We start from the raw sequence: 14872 nt of genomic DNA on the forward strand, positions 1-14872 counted from the left end.
ACTTGTTGAAATCATCAAAGAAAAAGAGGCTAATGTTTTTCTTAGTTATTAGCATCGCCATCTTCACCTCAGACCTAATCAGTGTTTCCAGATACTGCTGACGTTTTCCAGCCCAAAATATGTTCAAAACCCGCCAAAATGCACTTGAAACCGCCCAACTTGGGCGGGCAACCGCCCAATCTGGCAGCACTGGACCTAATCACTTGCTCAGCCTCGCCTCCGGACGTAGTTCTGTAATGACTGATGCCTGAGAGGGCGGGGACGGGAATTCATGGCCCGACTTCCTGCTGTAAACTCCTGTCAGAGGCGCGTCATGAATTCTGGACCTACCGACTTTTTTATATTGTGAAAATACGGGACTTTTTATATAATGTCAAAATACGGGATATTTTCGGGAAAATAAAAAAAATGGGAAGACAGCGGGAAATAAGTCAAAATAAGGGAGTTCCCAGGAAAAACGGGAGGGTTGACAGGTATGCATATGAGATCTGCATCACATGAAATTATGATTGCTAATGGGAAAAAAAAAAACCACCTTTCGGAAGCTCTGCCTTGGATCACTTTTGTGTCCCCACCAATGTCGAAATCAAAGTTAGTGGAGACCGGGTATGGTTGTAACACATTTTTCTTCAGCACATAAAACTCTCATTTCTTTTTAAACTACAGTTGTAGAACTTTTAGGCAAAGTACCCACATTTGTCTACTGCAGTTTGCAACCATTTAAATCTCCTCAACTACATCACAAAATTTGTCTGATTATGTCAAATACAGAGTGTACCTTTGTTACAACCTACCCCACTACTGGGGTAGGTTGCAACACGTATTGGGGTAGGTTGTAACAGGTAGTTAAAACACAGAAAAAAACAACAGAAGTCCATTTCATATGCCGATTTATTGCATGAACATGGAAAATAGATTCACCAACTATGTTGTATGACATACAATCCACTCTCCATATTGAAAATCCTGAGATCCCTGGTCTTTCAACAGTTTATACTTCTGCCAATATCTGTTAAGGGTAACATGGCAGATGCCATGGTTTCTTGCCACTGCCCTTACAGATGTACCTTTCCTAATCTCTTCTGCTGCTCTTTTTAGTAGTTTAGCATCCACTCCACGAGTTGTTTTCCTCACCCATGTTCTAGGCATTCTGCAGAATTATCAAAATCACAAAAAAAAATATTTTTTGTATGTAAGGGGATGGTTGTAACACTTTCAAAAAACTTGTTACAACCTACCCCACCACTGTCATCCATTGCTTAGCTAGCTGTATTAGCATGGTGCTTTGACATTAGCAGGGGATAAGTACACCATTCTTTACCTTAGAGACTGTAGTTTGACCTGATATAACTCATACAACGTTACCTACAATGTGTAAAGCACTAGGAAAAAAAATATTTAAAAAAAGTTACTTTCTTACCTCAGACTTTGTTTTTTTCACTTCTCTCTGTGAGAACTTGCGCCAACGATTTCCAAATGTCCATGCGTGGTCGAAAAGGAACTATGAAGAGATTCTAATGCCGCTTTTCCACTATAAATGCGGCTGAGCCGTGCCGTGCTGAGTCGAGCTGAGCGGGGCTGTTGGAGTTGCATTTCGACTACAACCGCGCTGAACCGTGCTGGCTGGAAGTGGGTGGACACATTGGGTGGAGTTAGCGAAAGTGGGTGGACGTCACGTGATGTCGTTAAGCAGCGCAAACAGTGACATCAGTGACAGTGGCGGAACAAGTCAGAGCCGGGCCGGGGGCGGGGCAAATGACCGGGCCCTTTATTAAAGCTTATCATAACATCATTTTAGGCTACAAAAACGAAGTCCTTCAAATGAACATGTAACTCAGAAACAAAAAACATTAGGATACTGTACATGGCTCATAATAAAACATCAATAGCCTATACTGCGCACATTATTTGAAGGGCATACGAATGAGCGCTCAGAGGTTGCAACGGTGACAGGAAGAGTCAGAAATAAAAGGAGGGCGGTGCAAACCTCACTGAATGCACTGTGTTTACCAATTTCAACACTACGGGGTGCAACTATGTTATTTTGTACATTAAGTCCTTCAAACGAACATGTAACTCAGAAACAAAAAAACATTAGGCGACATACTGTACATGGCTCATAATAAAACATCAATAGCCTACTGCGCGCATTATTTGAAGGGCATACGACGAGCCTTGCGCTCCGCGAACTCGTCCACGATGCTCTGTATGTCACTGATTCAGTGGTCTTTTCAACGGTAGTCTCACGACCCGAATAGTAAACAATAAACATGGAGGACATGGAGTCGTTAGTGTTGCTGGTCTTGGTGCTGTGGCTTGTTGTCACCGACAACGCCAACAGATACTGGCAAGAGCGTATAGATGAGGCGAGGTGCATAAGGCTTCAGAAATTCTCGTAATTCATAATTATTCTCCTTCCGGGTTTGCGGTGTTTACAGATCCCAGCGTGCTCGCGGGGCATGTGTGGGCATGTGAGGACACTCCTCCCCACCAATCAGTGCACAGGGGAGTGTCTGCTCACGCCCCCAACCTCACTCGGCTCGGTTTGGCTCGCTTCAGCCCCACTCCAAAACGGTGCGAGTTTTAGGGGCTAAGCAGGGCTGAAACGAGCTGAGTCGTGCTGGTTTTTGGTAGTCAAAACGCGAGCCGTGTCGGGCTGAAGTGAGCTGAAGCGAGCTGAAGTGAGCTGAAAAAGGGTAGTGGAAAAGGGCCATTATTGCCACATGACTTGTATCTTATCCCTGATTGGTGGAATTAGTGGCGTTACAACTCCCCCCGTGTTACAACCATACCCGGTTTCCCCTACTCCCTTGAAACTTGAATTATTTTCTGAAAAGTGCATGTGTTGTGATTGATTGATTTATTTCAAGTTGAAACAACAAAAAAACCGGTTCATAAAGGTTTCCCACAGACAGCACAGCAGTATTTAGGCAACATGGCAGTGTTTATTATAGAGAGCTGTGTAATTATAGTGTGTGTACTGTACAGGAGAGGTTCGATTTCCGCGCGAGGAAGGTGACGTGATGAATGGGCGGGGCTTGTACGCGCCGAGCCCCACGTGCCGTTACAGGGAAGGATGATGATGATGATATAATAGCGAGTATCAGCACCGTTATCTGTCCATCTACTGCAGCGCTGATTGCATTAGAGAGAGGGAGAGAGAGAGGGAGAGAGAGACGCTCCCTGTTTGAAGTGCACACATTGATATTCTTTGTTTCCCCTCTTCCGATGGATGAACAATGGAGAAGCCGTCAGCCGAAATTTCTGGCGACGCTCCTCTTTTCCCACGCGCTGCATCATTGTTGACGATGCCCTGGCTGCTGCTGCTGTTGTTGTTGTTGTTTTTGTTGTTGTGTGGGAGGCCAGGGACGGGACGGGCCTGAAGCGCCGCTAGAAAAGCGCACTCGTCTTGTTGCCGGTCTTGTGGACAGCAGATCAGATGCGCGCAGAGACATGGTGACGCTCCCGGCTCTGGCGCACTACTGGCCCCTGGTGCGGTTCCTCGTACCGCTGGCCATCACCAACATCGCCATCGACCTCGGCGAACAGGCAAGTCGTGCATCGACATGCATTACTGCGACATTTGCATTTGATCAGGCTGTATACTGTTACCAGGCTCTGCGTAGCTAGATCGAATCTCACTCACCGCGGCCATCTGCTCAAGCAGGATCAGCCAGATCCACCTATTCTGCATGCATGATCCTCGAGCAGATCTACCTCCCAGCCATTTCTCATCATATTCAGAGTCAGGGTTGATGCATTTGTATATTCTGGATAGGATCCCAAAAATAAGCTTGATAAACAGATGGCCTGAGTGTCACCTGGGGTGCATCCTCTGTCACCCTGAACAATAGTGGGTGAGATGAATGCACTGTTTTTGCTGGAGCAGGTCGTGACCTCAAGCTGAACCAGACTCAGGGTTCTGTATCAAAAACTGGCGCCATATTGCAATCCCATACTGTTATTGGGACTGCTTGATATTTTTTGTATTTCAGGATGGTCAGTTTGATGACAATCATAGTGCCATGAATTCTTGTCTTGGTCAGGAGATTGGAAATGCTATGACTTTGACCAATCATTGTTCAGTAAGAAATTGTTGAACGAACAAGTCGTAGGATTTCAAACTACGAGGCGTAGTGGTTAGCACTGTCGCCTGACAGCAAGAAGGTCCTGGGTTCGAGCCCAGCGGCCGACGAGGGCCTTTCTGTGTGGAGTTTGCATGTTCTCCGCGTGGGTTTCCCCCAAAGACATGCAGGTTAGGCTAATTGGTGGCTCTAAATTGACCGTAGGTGTGAATGTGAGTGCGAATGGTTGTTTGTCTCTGTGTTAGCCCTGCGATGACCTGGCGACTTGTCCAGGGTGTACCCCGCCTCTTGCCCATATAGTCAGCTAGGATAGACTCCAGCTTGCCCGCGACCCTGTAGGACAGGATAAGCAGCTACAGATAATGGATGGATGGATAGACTTTCTTCAACATGTCTTGGTCCATCCCAGATACCATAGCACTGTTCTTTGATTGTATCACACTGGAAATTTGTCAGCCATGTCAAAATTTCTGTAGTATGATCCTAGGATTAGGGTTCTGTATCTAAATTTGCACCATATGAAAAAACAGTTCAGCATATGTCACCTTGGATTATTATGTCGCCGGTGTATTTTATATTGCATTATTGCATTATATTGCTGAGCTGTGTTTATTTAATTGTTCCTGTTGTGATTCGTGGACACCCTGTGACAGAGCCATTTCTCATACTGGAGCATGCTCGTACAATTTGCATCTAGATTTGACTTGCATACTCTAACACTGCCATTTCGTTTCCAATATATTGCTAACATCGCTTCATATCGTGATAATGATTCACAAGTAGGCCCTGATAAAGTGTGCAGTCCAAGAGAGGATGGAGAGAAATGAAGGCTGAGTGCTTTCTATTCAGAGGCTTTCTTTAGAACTTGTTTGTATTTATGCACTGATATAAAGTAGTTTGTTGTTATTAGATGCCGATTTGAATTGTTATCAATGTTGTTTCAGTGATCATTTAATTTTATCTAAATTTACGACTAGAATAGTACAGAACTAATGTGAAACTGTTATATATCTTTTATACCATGGTGCTGTTGAAGTCCTGACTCTCCATCTGAAGGTGTTGATTAATTTTCTGACAATAGTGCAGACGTGTAATAAAAAGAATGTTTATATTATCTAATGTAATTATTAACTTATTCACAGTTACTTGTATGGTAATAAATAGATAGAAATATGTTATATGCTATAAAATGTATAGTTGTTGACATGAAGAGGCTTTCTGTAAGGAGAACAGCATGTTTTATTTAACATTCATGAAAGGAGTCTCAAGTGTCAGTGCTTTGTAACAGTCAGTTAGGTTTCTGCCGTGGGAAAATCTCCAGGATGCTTTTTAGTGTCACTAACATGAAAATTTAATGTAGCTGCTATAATGTAAGTGACAACAGGAACTAACTTATTTTGCAGATGCGCCAAAACAAATGTACAGTGGTACTTGAAAGTTTATGAACCCTTTAGAATTTTCTATCTTTCTGCATAAATATGACCTAAAAGAGCACTGTCGACTCACAGCAAGAAGGTCCGGGTTTCAGCCCAGTGGCCGGTGAGGGCCTTTCTGTGTGGAGTTTGCATGTTCTCCCCGTGTCCGCGTGGGTTTCCTCTGGGTGCTCCGGTTTCCCCCACAGTCCAAAAACATGCAGGTTAGGTTAACTGGTGGCTCTAAATTGACCGTAGGTGTGAATGTGAGTGTGAATGGTTGTCTGTGTCTATGTGTCAGCCCTGTGATGACCTGGTGACTTGTCCAGGATGTACCCCACCTTTCGCCCATAGTCAGCTGGGATAGGCTCCAGCTTGCCTGCGACCCTGTAGAACAGGATAAGCGGTGACAGATAATGGATGGATGGATGGATATGACCTAAAACATCATCAGATTTTCGCAAAAGTCCTAAAAGTAGATAAAGAGAACCCAGATAAATGAGACAAAATATTATACTTGGTCGTTTATTTATTGAGGAAAATGATCCAATATTACATATCTGTGAGTGGCAAAAGTATGTGAACCTCTAGGATTAGCAGTTAATTTGAAGGTGAAATAAGAGTCAGGCGTTTTCAATCAATGGGATGACAATCAGGTGTGAGTGGGCACCCTGTTTTATTTAAAGAACAGGGATCTATCAAAGTCTGATCTTCACAACACATGTTTGTGGAAGTGTATCATGGCACGAACAAAGGAGATTTCTGAGGACCTCAGAAAAAGCGTTGTTGATGCTCATCAGGCTGGAAAAGGTTACAAAACCATCTCTACAGAGTTTGGACTCCACCAATCCACAGTCAGACAGATTGTGTACAAATGGAGGAAATTCAAGACCATTGTTACCCTCCCCAGGAGTGGTCAACCAACAAAGATCACTCCAAGAGCAAGGCGTGTAATAGTCGGCGAGGTCACAAAGGAACCCAGGGTAACTTCTAAGCAACTGAAGGCCTCTCTCACATTGGCTAATGTTCATGAGTCCACCATCAGAAGAGCACTGTATTCCAGTATAAGAACCTTATCCCATCTGTGAAACATGGTGGTGGTAGTATCATGGTTTGGACCTGTTTTGCTGCATCTGGGCCAGGACGGCTTGCCATCATTGATGGAACAATGAATTCTGAATTATACCAGCGAATTCTAAAGGAAAATGTCAGGACATCCGTCCATGAACTGAACCTTCATGAATGGGCTAAAATTCCTCCAAGCCAGTGTGCAGGACTGATCAACAGTTACCGGAAATATTTAGTTGCAGTTATTGCTGCACAAGGGGGTCACACCAGATACTGAAAGCAAAGGTTCACATACTTTTGACACTCGCAGATATGTAATATTGGATCATTTTCCTCAATAAATAAATGACAGAGTATAATATTTTTGTCTCATTTGTTTAACTGGGTTCTCTTTGTCGACTTTTAGGACTTGTGTGAAAATCTGATGATGTTTTAGGTCATATTTATGCAGAAAGATAGAAAATTCTAAAGGGTTCACAAACTTTCAAGCACCACTGTAACTATAAATAGTTTTTAAAAAGTGTTGTTTTTTAGTATAATACAAATGGTAATTATTGACAAATCGCTGTGGTATAAGGAGAATAAAACACTTTTTCAGGACTTGCTCTGATTGCAAAACAATCCACTTTGTTTTGCATCACGTGAATTAATCATATAGCTGAATGTTGCACCATTTTCAATCTCAAGATTAAAGATGTGAATAATTTTTGTTTATTCAAGGCAATTTAATGATATTAGCTGTTACATCATGACATTACATTACAGGTATTTAACAGATGCTCTTATCCAGAGTGATGTACAGCATACCCAGAGCAGCATGGGATCAGCTGGGGGTTAGGTGCCTTGCTTAAGGGCACTTCAGCCATTCAAGGTCAAGGTTCTTTATTGTCATTTGCATGTTTCACATGTAAATGAAATTTGTGCCTCAGGGCCAGCAGCGTATATCAATATAAGAATTAAAATTAAAAATAAATATAAAAATAGAATGGGGGGAATAAATAAATAGTGCAACTGTGATTAAAAAGTGTTCAGGTGAACAGTAAAAACTTCAATATGTGCAAAAATGTAAAATGAGGGGAGTTGGGGGGCAGCATCAGAGCTTAGGCTTAGTGTTCATTAGTCTCACAGCTTCTGGGAAGGAGCTGCACTGGAGCCTTGATAGTTTGGCCCTGATGCTGCAGAGTCTTTTTCCGGAGGGGAGGAGACTGAATAGTCTGTGTGCTGGGTGGGTGGAGTCACCCATGATGTGGGCTGCTCTGCTCTTGCACCGGCTGTTGTAGATGTCTTCTATGGACGGCAGGCTGCAACGGGTGATCTGTGCTGTGTGCACCACTCTCTGCAGAGCCTTCCTGTCCACAGCCGAGCAGTTTCCATACCAGGAGCAGTTTCCATACCTTCTTGACCACGCTGGCTGTGTTTGTGGTCCACTTCAAGTCGCTAGAGATGTAGATCCTCAGGTACTTGATTCTGTGGACCATCCCTACAGCTTCTCCTCCGATGTAGAGGGGGGAGGGGGCGTGGTCACCTCTCCTGAAGTCCACAACCATCTCCTTTGTTTTCCCCACACTGATGCAGAGATTGTTGTCCCTGCACCAGTCCACCAGGTCTGTGGCCTGTGTGTCAGAAAATCCAGTGCCCGGTTGCAGAGGGATAGTGGTAATCCAAGTGGCAGCAATTTGTTGACTAAAGTCTGCAGGTCAATCGTGTTGAACGCCGAGCTAAAGTCCAGGAAGAGCAGCCTCACGTAGGTGTCTCTGCTCTCCAGGTGGCTGAGAGCAGAGTGGACGACGGATGAGATGGCGTCCTCTACAGACCTGTTCCTCCTGTACGCGTACTGGTCTGGGTCCACATTTATGTCCACCTTCTCCTTAATGTGGTCCATAACCAGGCGTTTGAAGCATTTCATGACTATTGGGGTGAGAGCCACCGGTCGATAGTCATTCATGCTCCTCACTGCTGCACACTTGGGCACTGGAACGATGGAAGATGTCTTCAGACACACTAGCACCACAGACTGGGAGAGGGAGGTGTTAAAGATGTCTGTCCACACCTCAGTGAGCTCATGTGCGCAGGCCTTCAGGACCCTCCCCGGAATGTTGTCTGGTCCTGCTGCCTTGCGGGGGTTGACACACTGCAGAGTCCTCCTCACGTCGTCTGCTGACATGCTGAATGATGGTAGTTCACCCTCTGGGATAATGAGCCTGGTGCGGGCAGGGAGGTCGGCGGGTTCAAAACAGGCATAGAAGGCATCTGGCAGGGATGGGTCCCAAGGACACTCAGCGTTCTTCTTGTTGTAGCCTGTGATTGCCTTTATGCCCTGCCACATGCTTTGAGGGTCGTTGGATGCAAAGTGGCCCTGGATTTTGTCAGCATGTGCTCTTTTTGCCCGTGTCACACCCGCGTAGAGGTCCCTCCTCGCCGCTCTCAGTGGCAGTGCATCTCCAGACCTGAAAGCTGTGTCACGTGCTCTCAGGAGACACTGAACCTCACCATTCATCCACGGCTTCTGGTTGGGACGTATGGTGATGTTCTTGGTGGTGGTGACATTATTGATGCATTTCTGGATGAAGCTGGAGACGGCCGAGGTGTACTCCTCCAGATCTACACCTTCACCGGTGGTAGCAGCTTCCCTGAAGACACACCAGTCCACTCAAAGCAGTCCTGCAGTGCAGGGACTGCTGTGCTGGGCCACACAGTGATGGTCTTCTGTGTTGGCCAGTTGTTTATCAGCACAGGTTGATGGGCAGGGACCAGCAGGATGGAGATGTGATCAGAGAAGCCCAGGTGGGGCCGTGGCACCGCAACATACGCACCCCGCTTGCTGGTGTAAACCTGGTCCAGAGTATTGCCTCCCCTGGTTGCAATGTCTATGTTCTTGTAAAACCAGGGCAGGCAGTCCGTCAGGCGGGCGTGATTAAAGTCCCCAGCAATCTCAAAAAATGCCTCTGGGTGTTGATTCTGTAGCTCGCTGACGTACGTGTGCAGCTCCGTCAGCGCCATGCCGGCATGTGCACTCAGAGGAATGTAAACAATCACCAGCAGCAGCACTACCATAAACTTCCGAGGCAGGTTATGCGGGTGGCACTTTAGCAACATAAATTCCACAGATTCAGAACAATGCTGGCTTACCAGGACGCAGTTTGTGCAACAGTTCTTGTTGATATAAGCACAGAGTCCTCCACCACGGCTTTTCTCCGACAGCTGATCGCGATCAGCGCGGAAGAAAAGTAGTCCGTCCAGGTGGTACACGGAGTCCAGCATGTTGTCATTCAGCCAGGTCTCAGTGAGCAGGAAAGCACAGCAATTCCTCATCTCCTTGTGGAAGTTCAGTCTCAGCCTAAACAGGTCGATCTTGTTGTCCTGAGAGCGGACGTTAGACAGGAACAGAGTTGGAAGAGCGGGTCTGTTGTTAGCCCTGAGCCTCGCTAGCAGGCCGGCTCTCTTCCCCCTCTTCTGCCTCCGGGCGCACTGTTGTCTCCTTGCATGCTGCTGCTTTGTTTTCCTTCGTCCACTCTCCTTTAGCAGCTCAAAACGTCCTAACGCTGCCTTGACGTCTGGTTTCAGTCCCACATTCAGGTTCCCCAGAATAAATAGATCCTGTGCGCTGTATTTCAGCCTCAGTTTGTTGCACGAGTTAATAGAAAAGATAGGAAGGGGTCGTACGCTAACCGGGAGCCGAGAAGCCGCTGCACCACTGCAAGCCGCCATCTTACCAAATTCCTACTGGTCCAGGGAATTAAACCGGCCATGGCTTCCTCAATAATAGTTTAGCTACGGTGCTTTTGGAGTAAAACCCCAATGAATACCAGAACTCTATATTTTCACTTTTGTGTTTCTATATGTGGCTCATAAAACAGTTAGTAGCTATGCTGTATCATTGTAGACATGTTAGTAGTTTCTGGGACTTGTCTGTCTCCATGGGCTTCATTTACTACCAGTAGATGAAGTACTTATTTGCACAGCACCTTCTCACTGTCTTTACTGTTGTATTAGAGAAGTTCAACATCCTAGATTTAAAAAAAAAACACACACAAATTAATTAAATGTGGTTATGTTTTCAAGAACCAATGCAAGGGCAAAATATGGTGTTTGTTTCTATGAACTTAATATAGACATACATAGAGTACTATGGAAATGTCTTTGGTACATGAAAAGAAATGCTGTAGACCAAAAATGGCTTAAAAAATGAAATGTTTCAACATTAAAAAAAAAATACTAGAAACAGCAGTAAGCTATAATAAATGAAACAAGGTCCATACTGTATACTGGTGTGAGATGACCCTTTGCTTTAGAAAAACAAAAAGTCATCTAAGGTACAATGAGTGCAGTTTCATAAGGAAATGAGCTGCAGGTTTTACTGAGCATCTTACAGAACCAGCCACAGTTCTTCTAGACACTTTGTCACATTTGCTTCTTAATTTTGCAGCAAAACCCAGTAGCCTTTATTATGTTTTCTTTTTAAAAGCTATATGGCCTTTCGATTTTATAAAATCAGTGAAATTTAGTCCTCTCTGAAATTTGGTCATTGTGATACATGATTCTTTCTGTAATATCTAAAAAAAAAAAACCCAGGCCATTCTGTGGCTGGGAAGTTATTTAATTTGAGGCGATTCCCGAGCAAATAATGTGCATGAAATTGCTCGCTTCGTGCAGTCAAGCAGACAAAGGACGTCCGTGTGCGCATGCGCAGGTTTACCTTCCTCTTCTTTTGGGTTTTACGGCAGCTGGCATCCACAGTGTTGCATTACTGCCATCTACAGGTTTACCTTGACCGTGCACTGACCGTTCCATCATTCTGTCGCTAAACAAACAGCTGATCACACCGAGGTGCTCGCTGACCGCCAATATTTATTAGTTTGGTCCTGCGTTTCCTTTCCTTCGCAACGTAACATCTTTTCTTCTCGCTTTCCGTTACTGTAGTCGGTCTTTCATGTTTCATTCGCACACTCGCGTCCTCTGTTCTCTCCTGTTTCAAATTTGTATCCCACAATGCCTTGTGCAAACGGGGAAAGCCCACCATGTGATGCATGACGTAGGATCTTGTATTGGGTCATGGTGAAGCAGGAAAAAATAGTGGAGACTTTAGGGCCACGTGGCCATAAATTCATTAATTGTTCTATTTTTAAAAATCAAATAAAATTGGAAGTCTGTGAATCGAATTCAGTAGCTTTCGGTCCACTGAACAAAAATAATTGGGTGTCGGGGAAAATTCTTTTTATGACCTACACTTGAAAAATCTGAAAGGCAGTCTACCTTTAATCTGAAAAGTGGTCTCTTATGTGTCAGTTCTGTGTGCTGTGGCATGTGCACCTGAATAACACTCTGGCACATTCCGGACTGCGCATGTGTCGAGTGGACTCTAGCACGAGCACCGTTAACGACGCACACCTGAACTTAATTAAGGAGTTATATGTGCACCTACAGTGCCTTGCAAAAGTATTCATCCCCCTTGGTGTTTGTCCTGTTTTGTTGCATTACCAGCTGGAATTAAAATGGATTTTTGGGGGGTTAGCACCATTTGATTTACACAGAATGCCTACTACTTTCAAGGTGCACATTGTTGTTTTATTGTGACACAAACAATAATTAAGATGAAAAAACAGAAATCTGGAGTGTGCATCATAGGTATTCACCCCCTGCCCCCAAGTCAATACTTTATAGGGCCACCTTTTGCTACAATTATAGCTGCAAGTCTCTTGGGGTATGTCTCTATTAGCTTAGCACATCTAGCCACTGGGTTTTTGCCCATTTCTCAAAGCAAAACTGCTCCAACTCATTCAAGTTAGATGGGTTGCATTGGTGCACAGCAATCTTCAAGTTATGCTACAGATTCTCAATTGGATTGAGGTCTGGGCTTTGACTAGGCCATTCCAAGACATTTAAATGTTTCCCTTTAAACCACTCCAATGTAGCTTTAGCAGTATGTTTAGGGTCATTGTCCTGCTAGACCATGAACCTTCGTCCCAGTCTCAAACCTCTGGCCAACACAAACAGGTTTTCCTCCAGAATTGCCCTGTATTTAGTGCCATCCATCTTTCCTTCAATCCTGACCAGCTTTCCTGTCCCTGCATATGAAAAGTATCCCCACAGCATGATGCTGCCACCACCATGCTTCATTGTAGGGATGGTGTTCTCAGGGTGTTGGGTTTGCACCACACATGGCATTTTCCATGATGGCCAACACAAAAGAGACTAAAGATCAATTTTAGTCTCATTTGACCAGAGAATCTTCTTCCATGTGTTTGGGGATTCTGCCACATGCTGTTGGGCAAACTCCAAACGTGATTTTTTTAAGCAATGACTTTTTTATGGCCACTCTTCCATAAAGCCCCACTCTGTGGAGTGTACGGCTTAAAGTGCCCCTATGGACAGATACTCCCCTCTCCGCTGTGGATCTTTGCAGCTCCTTCAGTGTTATCTTTGGTGTCTTTGTTGCATATCTGATTAATGCCCTCCTTGCCCGGTCTGTGAGTTTTGGTGGGTGGCCTTCTCTTGTCAGGTTTGTAGTGGTGCCATATTCTTTCCATTTTGCTATAATGGATTTAATGGTGCTCCCTGGGATATTCAAAGTTTGGGATATTTTTTATAACCCAACCCTGATCTATACTTCTCCACAACTTTGTCTCTGACCTGTTTGGAGGCTCCTTGGTTCTCATGTTGTTTGCTTAGTAGTGTTGCAGAGTCAGGGTCCTTCCAGAACAGGTTGATTTATACAGACATCATGTGACAGATCATGTGATACTTTGATTGCACACAGGTGGCTCTTAATCAACTAATTATGTGATTTATGAAGTGAACTGGTTGGACCAGCTCTTATTTAGGGGTTTCATACGAAAGGGGGTGAATACTTATGCACACTCCAGATTTCTGTTTTTTCATCTTAATTATTGTTTGTGTCACAATAAAACAACAATGTGCACCTTTAAAGTGGTAGGCATGTTGTGTAAATCAAATGGTGCTAACCCTCCAAAAATCCATTTTAATTCCAGCTTGTAATGCAACAAAACAAGACAAACACCAAAGGGGATGAATACTTTTGCAAGGCACTGTATTTAAGGACTGTTCAGATGCAATATCAGTGCAAAGTATTATGCTACGTCAGTATGCATTACCGAGCCCTACTACCTGTTTTTCTGATTTCCTGGTTTCCGGATTGTTGTTCCTGTTTCTCGTTCTCATTTTCTCTCTGCCTTCGATATCCTGTTTGCGCCACGCCCAACCCTTTGCTTGTATTATGTTCATGAATTTCCCTGCTGATTTGGACTGTTTACCTTTGTGTGGTTTTCACTGTAAATAAACATCACTTTTGCACATTCATCCGCCTACCTCGTACCTGACATTATGTAATATGATGCTCAGATGCAAACTTTTTTTTTTTTTTCTGTAACATTGAATTTTGTGCTGGAAAAGGAACGTTTGGAACTCTAAAATGTTATTGTACTGGCTCGATAATGTAGAAGTCATAAAATAGAAATCTATAACAAAGTTTGTATGAAAAAAATAGGATGCTGAAGACTTTTGCACAGTACTGTACATCTAGAGATCTTTCTCTAGTCCTCTGTAGTCATTTTGTGAGACTTTCATAGTGTGAGTAAGATGGAGTTTACACAGACGTGAAGGTCTACAAGTGCACTGTAAATGATCTATGGGTTTTTTAGTAATGTATAACTAACTTTGTCTTTCCTCTTCGTTCTCTTTCTGACTTTCGAACCTCCCTAGCCTAGTCCTCGTCCCAACCTGACTCAGCCATTTTAATGAATTCAATGCTAATTCATAATGTAAAGTACTAGAGATGCCACTTGTCTCTAGGTCTGTTGTCAGTCAGCGGAGAATCTTTTCAGCAGTTAGACCACAGTTCGGAGTTTCAGAACAGCAGTATATCTCAGAAAGCTTGTGAAGTGAACAAATAAAAGGTGCTGAAATTGTAAATGGGATTGCATCACTGATAAACATTGAAGTGGTACGAATTGCTTTGTACTGTATTTCCATTGTTTGTAAAAGTGTGATTGATATCTTCATTCTTTTGACTTACAGTACACTCTTGGAAAATAAAGTCCATTATTGTACCTTTAGGGGTACATTGGCTTGTCACTGAGGTAGTACCCTCTAAGGTACTTATTTGTACCCTTTATATACTGAGTGGGAACATGTGAAAAAAAAAATACACCCTCTTCCAGTTACATGGTTTTACCAATCAAGACATAACAAAAAAAAAATAATCTGATCCTTACCAGGTCCTAAAATTATGCAAATCTAACCTCAGGTGTAAAGCAACACACAACAGATCCCACCGTGTTATTTATTTAA

The 14872-nt window shown here is 43.8% G+C and overlaps 1 protein-coding gene across 1 annotated transcript in view; it reads left to right on the forward strand.

Moving 5' to 3' along the window:
• The first annotated feature begins 3111 nt into the window (after positions 1–3111).
• Positions 3112–14872, forward strand: part of ankhb (ANKH inorganic pyrophosphate transport regulator b) — a 106687-nt gene continuing 94926 nt past the window's right edge. The window contains exon 1 of the mRNA XM_060923087.1: positions 3112–3549. Coding sequence (XP_060779070.1) covers positions 3454–3549 — 96 coding nt within the window. The 5' untranslated portion in view covers positions 3112–3453. The remainder of the gene's footprint in view (positions 3550–14872) is intronic.

Source organism: Neoarius graeffei, chromosome 1 (assembly GCF_027579695.1).
Source record: "Neoarius graeffei isolate fNeoGra1 chromosome 1, fNeoGra1.pri, whole genome shotgun sequence".
In the NCBI taxonomy this organism is placed as follows: Eukaryota; Metazoa; Chordata; class Actinopteri; order Siluriformes; family Ariidae; genus Neoarius; species Neoarius graeffei.